Source organism: Anarrhichthys ocellatus, unplaced genomic scaffold, assembly GCF_004355925.1.
Source record: "Anarrhichthys ocellatus isolate YVR2014 unplaced genomic scaffold, GSC_Weel_1.0 scaffold61, whole genome shotgun sequence".
Classification (NCBI taxonomy): domain Eukaryota; kingdom Metazoa; phylum Chordata; class Actinopteri; order Perciformes; family Anarhichadidae; genus Anarrhichthys; species Anarrhichthys ocellatus.
Genome location: NW_022280091.1, coordinates 2260407 through 2268975, shown reverse-complemented (window position 1 = coordinate 2268975; position 8569 = coordinate 2260407). Strand labels below are relative to the sequence as shown.

At 42.1% G+C, this 8569-nt stretch overlaps 1 protein-coding gene across 1 annotated transcript in view; it reads right to left on the bottom strand.

The window, feature by feature from the left end:
- Positions 1–3835, bottom strand: part of LOC116396952 (zinc finger CCHC domain-containing protein 7-like) — a 6197-nt gene extending 2362 nt beyond the window's left edge. The window contains exons 1-2 of the mRNA XM_031871999.1: positions 3770–3835; positions 70–673 (exon numbers count right to left, since the gene is read on the bottom strand). Of these exons, the coding sequence (XP_031727859.1) occupies positions 70–594 (525 nt within the window). The 5' untranslated portion in view covers positions 595–673; positions 3770–3835. The remainder of the gene's footprint in view (positions 1–69; positions 674–3769) is intronic.
- Between the last annotated feature and the right edge of the window lie 4734 nt (positions 3836–8569).

Genomic DNA, 8569 nt, shown 5'->3' with positions numbered 1-8569 from the left:
CACACACACACACACACACACACACACACACACACACACACACACACCATCTCACTCTTAGCTCTGTACCTGTTGGGCCGGGGTGGAAGTCTGCAGCCGGCGTAAGCTTCGGCCCTTTAAGTTGCAGACGCCTTCATCATCATCATCAGTGTCATCCTCGGAGATGGAGATGACGTCAGGGCTGGAGTCGATCACGATGACCTCCTCAATAAATGATGAAGACGACCTCTGACTTTTAGGGTCCCCCGTTTTCTGGTTATCGAGTTTCTCTCGCTTCTTCTTCTCCTTTTTCTGCGGGTATTGCAGTAATTTGCTCAAATCGGGTGATGGAGGCCTACTTTCTCCAGTATGTTCCCGTTCTCCGTCCACATCTACAGTCTTCTCGGGCCCCTCGGGCTGCAGGCTGTCCTGGCCCTCCGCCGTCTCTCCCCTGTCCTCCTGCTCCTCCAGCGCCCTGGCATTAGAGGAGTAGTGGAGCTGGCTGTAGAGGTGGAACTCCAGCTCGCTGTTGGCCTCCGACCCATCAGAGTCCCCTTCATCATCTTGATAGAGATCGTCCTCCAACTCCTTCCGATCCTGGTACGCACAGTACATCGCCCCAAAATATACTCGGGCCCCACGCGCACACCTTACTAACGCTCACACCCACCTGGGGTGAAGGAGATGAAGCGACCTGCAGGGATTAAAAAAAAAAAAAAAAACACAGTTATTATAGTCCTCGCAAGTCATCACAACAGCAATCTAAAGTAACATAACAATGTTAGCACAAATGCAATGTGCAATAATATTGTCTACAGCCGTTTTTGCACAGGACTAGTATTACCGGGAGACCTCATGTGATGTAGGACCCCCCCCCCCCCCACCCACGCCCAACGAATGTGTTTCGTCCAACGCATTCGGATGGAGTGAGGAAAGCCTGTATTTGACTTGAATTTACTGTTATACCTCAGATATTATGTCAAGAATTCACGTAACATCCGCTTGTATTTAAAATATTATACTATATAATACTTATATCTAATAATATAAATATTATGATTATGAGTACTCCCAAAGATCTCTTACTCCGGTGCACCTATGAATCAGTTTCCATGTCGTTTAGCGAGATGAGCTGCCTGAATTTGCACCAAAGATGCTGTTAAAGCTTAAAGCTTCTATAATTCTTCACCGGGAATGTTGCAAAATTAAAAAGAGTAAGATTACGGACAGCACTAGTCCCGTGCGAATAGTTCAATACTGTATTAAAACTGCGCTTAGGAATAAAAAAAATAAAGTCTTTTGAATATACAGTTTACTTTTAAATCATTCAAACCTAATATTATTGTCAAGTCAACCATTACCCAAAGTATAAATCATTCAAGGCCGCAACTAATTATCATTCTTTATAATAATTAAAATACTGCTGTTTGCTTTCATTGTTTCGCTTTAAAATCGGTGTATAGTTAATTTATATTCGCCACTCTCTGAATGCATTTGACAACTATCTGGCTGATGGCCAATTCACCAATACCAATTCAGGATAACCAACGGGTACATTATTACCAAAATTGCTTGTTAATCTTTTCCTGTGTAAACTATCCATCCCATGCAAACAAAGTGATATAAATGATTATCTACAGCACTGAGGAATAAGTGAACACAGGCCAGCGTCAATCACAGGGAGGCCACAGACTTTGGTCTTGTTCTGTAATCCATTGGGACTGGTTAACAAAGCTGAGAGAGAGCATGGATCAGCTGCACTCTGAGATTTCTTTTTAACCGTTTCATCACAGCTTTGGTGGTAAGAAACAGTTTGGATCCAGGTTTATTACCTGTGATGCGATGCGATGCTGTCAACAACAAACACTTTAACGACACACTTTCAATGTTTTAATGAAAATATCTTCTTTGTACACTCTTTAAAACACACACTGTGTTGCTAATTTTCCCCAATCTCTCTCCCTCTCCCTCTCTCTCTCTCATAACCAAACCCAGTCTCATGTTCCATCTCTGACACACACACACACACACACACACACACACACACACACACACACACACACAGTACAGAAAGGGGCACCGGCCCATTGCTCTGTCCAGTCCTGCGTGTCTGTGCCATGATGGCTGGAGATGATTGGCTCCCGGACCGCACACACCGCAGAAACGCCACGCTACGCGGTCACAAGCCGGCCGCCGGGGATTAAAGGGACAGAAAGAAGAAGGGTCTTACCGGCTGGTGAGGGAGAGCGACAGTTTTGAAGTTTGTCGCACAGAGACCTGGAGCCGACAAATGACCGACTGTGTCTTACAGTGGCGGAACATAAAGCCCCAGCACAGCCGTGATCCCCGGGCACAGGTGTGTTCACTTATTCTGCCTTATTAAAGCTCAGCACAGGACTGTGAGGGGTACATACGGACTGTATACTGACATCTTACTGACTCTTCCGGTAGCTTTGTTGCATCTGTTAAGGTCGAACAACTCCCACCTTCACCAGAGAAAATCAGAGCACCAAACTATTGGCCAACAAAGCGCATCTGCTTGGTCAAAGTTGAACTTTCGCATTGAACACAGTGTGACATATGCTTCCATCTGTCTGACGTTCATGTTTTAATAGAAGTGACTGGGAGATGGAGCGAATATTTGTGGGATAGATATGTAACGGGAGAGTACCTTTGGAAAAGTCAAAGTGTCAGCTGTGAAATCACATTCACATCATAACTCTGGCCGGCATCAACCTCAGCAGATGTCCAATCAAGCAGAATAACCACAACCACCGACCTAATGCATGTGTGAAGGACCTTGAAGTACAATTCTGAGGTACTTTACTGGAGTATTTTCATTGCATGCTACTTAATACTTCTATTTCACAATATTTCAGAGAGAGAATTTGTACTTTTTTACTTTGTAGATTAAGATTTTACACAGAAAACGTATCATCATCTTTGAAAATATGCTCTACTGTAATAGATTTAACTACCCAAAAGTAGACATAGCAGCGGAAATGAGTTCTAGCTCAACCAACAGCATCAATAATGCTATAAAACAATATAATGAAGGGTATTCGGCTTAATTTTACTTTTGATAATGAAAGCACATATTGCTGTCAGTACTTTTAAGTAAAATTGAAAGTATTTTATTTGAATAATATCTAAGCATCCCCGGTGTTTATTCAGTGAAGTTTGTAACGATTTTAGGAGGGGTAACGTGAAAATGTAATATATAAATTCACTGATTTGATGGCGTTGGTTGCCATGGTGTTTTGGGGAACACACACACACACACACACACACACACACGTTGTAAAGTGACAGAATGAGTCTCGAGCACACAGCTAAGGACTAATAACACTACAATGACAGCAGAAATCTGGCGTAGCTTTATAAATAACTACGCACTTTAACTGTGCAAACGTTAGCATGGTGTTAGCCCCGGCTAGCTCTATGCTACCGAGCTAGCATATGGACTGAGGCACACGTTAGCCCGGTAAGAAGCAACTGCTGAGTGAGTAGCTAACGTTTAACTGTACCCAAAAACACAAAGGCCTCCAAAAAACTGTCGCTAAGATTTGGCTATTTCTAGTTAGTTCCACGTGTCGACAGTTAACCTTAGCATGTGTCCCCCCCTGTCCGTCCACGTGTTTTTATGCAGCAGAGCAGCCGGGTAGGATGTAAACAAGGAAGCATTTCAGTCTCAAACACGCATGAAAACAAATGCATGGAAATAAAGTCCTCCTATTGAAAGGCAACACTATACATGTTTCATATTTAATGTCAGTAACCACGAGCTCACCTTTATCCAACAATACGGAGAGGTTACAAGAATCGGAGGCGCTCTTCCAGAGGGTGACGGACAAACAACTTCCGGGTTTGTCAGGGGAAAATATGTTGGCCGACCGTAACGTTTCACTCCGTACTGCTGGAGACTACATTGACCAATGGTGGCAACCACAGAGCGTCAGTAAGAAACGAACAACTAGGATAGATTGTCAGGTTAGAGTTTGAATTGTTGGACCGGAGAGATTCTTCTATGTTTCAGGAAATCCAAGCACCAACGTTTGAAAATGTGTCCTGATTTTATAAATACTGAGGACATGAGTTAAAGGACCCACTGAAAACCATAAACCTCATCCCAGCAGAGGCACAAGAAACAGTTTGAATATGATTTTAACACTTTTTAAGGATTTTTTTTTTTGTTCCTAGGCCTAGAAATTGTAAAATTGTTGTTGTAATATTTGATGTTATTTCAGTTATGTCAGTCTGTTGTACAAACGTGTTTCTATCTGTCTAGTCTGAGTGGTATGAAGAGCTAATAAGAAGTTAATAAAAACAAAAGACTTATGGGGACCATAAAAAAACATATATGTTGTGAGTAATACTTAAATCAAACCCCCAAACGCTAAGCCAATCTTTTTAATAACGCATTACATTCCAGGATCATACCGGGACTGACAGTATTTCTATGGACTACTTGTACATCTGGTTTTATCCCCTATCCAGATTGTGATGCTATAATAATATACTATATAGGAGCATATCGTTTTGCTGTGATGTGGAGTTATTCTAAATGTATAGGATTAACAGTTTCATTATAAAAATATTTTCCCATAAAATGACCAAAATCTGTGAAGATAAGAAATTCATATTGGCCTGTTTGTTTAGACCAGAGGATGGGGAGGTCACAATCCCTCATGGCATCATCAGGTAATCTGATATTCTGTCATGCAAATTTATTACAATCTACATTTTTGTCACTGTCGTATCACATTTCCTGTCAGCTCTATTTACTGCTACCATCTAATAAAAGGCCCCAAACACACTTGCAAAATAAAAAAACAGGGGATCTGAATGGTTGAACTCTACTGTTCTGTTATGCAAAATATTACGATTGCACATGTTCTATGTGCTCAGAGAATACCCTGAAACTACATTATTGTGAAACATGAATTCTAAAATGTCATTATTTAAGTTGACGTGGATTTTGTAGACTGGGCTGCTTTACTTCAGAGGCATCGTATCTCATTCTGCAGACAAAAGATCCGGCAGGGCCCTACACTGTGTTTCACTACATAGACTATTGTCATTCTGATGGATGTAAGGGCGTTTTCACCTTCCTCAATGAGGCACAAATATTAGCTATGAAATGTCAGAACGTGGGCACGTGCGTGCACGCATGAACATGCGTGCACGCATGTTTGAGCGACTAGCATGGACCTGCAGGCCTGTTTCATTATTACATGTTGATGGGAATGTAAATCTATATGTAAATGTAATTCAACAGACTGGCTATCGCCATCAGTCATATTTATAACGTGCAGAATGCTGCAGAATTATGCCATCCTGGCTCTCGTGAACATTAACATCCATCTTTTCCCTTCCTTCCATATCGTGAGAGTAATTGTGAACTATGTATATCCAACTATAGGCATCGGCGTCATCGTAGCGGCAGGCGAATGGCGTATGTGATAGGGAATCAGAGGGTGAATGCCATCTGATTTCAAGGGGTTCTCCATGCGTGTCAACACAGGAAAAGGCCATCACAGAGTTGGATTGTTTCCCTCCGAAAAGGTTAGGCTGCACCTCATGTCTCAGCACTATCACCTCTTGTATACATCTGACACACACACACACACACACACACACACACACACACACACACACACACACACACACACACACACACTCACTTAATATCCTGCATCTGTTTTGTTTTTGGGAAGCGCATATGGGGGCCCTCTGCCTCCTCTGCTCCCCATATCTTGCTAAATTGGATGCAGGTTTTGGGATGCCTCACTGCCTCGGTGAAATTGTGATGCGGCTGCCTGATTTTGGGTTCCATGCATTCAACGGTATTTACTATTATTATTTTAAAAGAAAGGTAGAGGATGCCTGACTGAATGGAGGCATCTGGTTCAGCGGTTCATCTCCGAGCGTCCAGACCACTGGCTTGTTGAAGATGGATGGAGTGTCCTGGACTAGGGGGTTTAAAGTCCCCCTGATTTACCAATCAAGCATTCCAGGAGGGACGGTTCTGCCTGGCCAATGATCTTTATTGAGGAGAAGGAGTTAAAAGAAGCATGTCATTGCTATCGTTTGATGGCATCTGTATCCTGCTCTCTTTTGGAGCCAGACGTCGCGGCTCCAAACGCTTCTTCGACCGAGCGCTTGATCAAAAACGGGATTTATGTCTGCTGCTCCCGTGTATTGGCAATATTCTGCAAAGTGATGGTCATTTGTGTACAAACATACTTGTCTGAAGACCAAAACTGTGTCCTGAACGCTGCTATTGCTTTGGTTTAGTCCTTTTGATGAAGCATGCAAAAAGGATTTTGGAGAAGCTGTGCTAAAAATGCAGCACAAGGCATTGTTTTCTTTGGTGAATTCTGAGGTGCATCTTTAGAAATGACCAAACCCCAGTACAGTTGTTTGGGAAATAGGTACAGTTGAAACAATTAGACGATTCATCTATTAGTTGAGCAACAGAAAATTAGTATTTTCTGGTTTTCTTTGTCCTCTTTGATAGTACACTAAATGTTTTAGGCTTTTGGATGGTTGGTCCAACAAAAAAACAAAAACATTTTAAGACACCATGGGCTTTGGGAATATGTAATGTGCATTTTTATTGTCATTATTGTGCTATTTGGAGCAAACAATTGATTCATTGAGAAACTAGTCAGTAGATTGATCAAAAAACAAAATAATAAATCAGTTGCAGCCCAAGAAATCATGTACAAAGCGACGGACAGGCATGTGGAGCATCTGCTCACATTGCAGACTCCAACCGTAACTGGTTGCATCAGCTTGTTTCAGTTCTGAAAAATGAAAATCGTCTTCCTCTTCTTCCGTTGGCGCAGGCTTCCTTGTTGCTATATGGATGTAAATACAACCAGCCTGCCTGTATCAAAGCAGCCAGGCAGGAGGAATTCCCTCAAAAAAAAAAATACAAAAAAAAAAAGACTCGCCCTGGATCAGCGCTTCTGAACAAAAATGGCTCCCATGCATCACCCATATGGGGCCCTCTGTGCCGGAGTCATTCACACCCACCACATGTACAGCATTCTCTTCCACCGCAGCACACACACACTCTGTCGTATCACTACAGCGAGAGTTTGATCCTTTCAGTCGCATTAGCATCTGTGTTTTATTTTTTTAAATTAATTAATAAATATCACAGCATCAAATAGCCCTGCAGGATATGAAACCGGTGGCGTATTAGAGAGATTCAGTAGATTCTGGAGTTAATATGCCAAGTAGAGCATGGTGCTAATCAGTGGCAGAACATGCAGGAAGTGATAGAACACAACTGGAAGGGATTGATGGCTTGTCACAACTTCTGTAACAGAATATTTCTTTGGTTTCTCAGTCATTTTCAAATATTGAAATGTAATCGGGCCTTCTCTTTAAAGCCTTGTTCAGACACGCCACTGGTATGTGACATCGCTTGGCCCCTATAGTCGACACCAGGAGCTTTGACACTGCAACGATGGATAAGCAGTAGGATGTTAATGAGTTTTTTATTTATCTATTTTTATATATATCTACTTTATTAGGTAGTATACTCTACAGAGCTGACCGGGAATTACTTTGCAAATACATTGTCGGAAATCAACAACAAAAATTATGTTTTTTTTCTGACATTTTTTAATGTAGCTTTTTTTCTTGGGATGTAATGTGTACAATTCAGGCCTTTTAAAAATGCTTCACATGAGCGGTGGGACGTATAGTGCAAAGATCTATTTAGAAACTCTTTTTGGATAAAATAATCAGATACGTGTGGTTATTTTGACTAATCCACCAAAGTCAACACCAAAGTGCATCATCACATGGATGCAAAAATCATATAAAAATCCAATATTTCTGTTGAACAATCCTGCTCATTGGTTTACAACACTACGGCTTGACAGTTGAACAGTTGATATTGCCTTATGGTGTACAGTATATCATCATATTGCCCAACTTCAAACTAAACACTTTGAGAGGAAAAATCACTCTTTGCTTGAGTTGCTCCCAACTGGTGTCCGCACTGAGGCCGCGTCCACCTGTGAAGAGGGGCCACGAGTAGACAGCGCCTCATTTTAAGGGGCCAAAAGACAGTGGGGAACCATCGTAGTAAAAGCACAATAGAAAAAAAAAACAGGATGCCGTGTGTACTTTTGTGGTCAGTAGATTTTAGACTGCTGTTTAAAAAATCTCTTGTTATTGGCCTCTGCTGCCAGTGTCTGACAGTCCCACTTTTTTAAAATCGAATTAATTGCCAGTACAGGTGAGATACCCCGCCACACACACACACACACACACACACACACACACACACACACACACTCCAGGAAAACACTTTTTTTGTGGAGCTCTGTGCTCAACAGTCGGTGCTTTCAGCAGGAAAAGACTAGAACAAGAGAACAAGCCTGACAACACCTTTTCAGACCGGACCAAGTGACTTGTGTCTATGGGGATTACATTTGTGAACAGAAGCTGTACATACACACACACACACATATTTCCACACACACATTGCCACACGATGCCACCATTCTCTCTCTCTCTCCCTCTCTCTCTCTCTCTCTCTCTCTCTCTCTCTCTCTCTCTCTCTCTC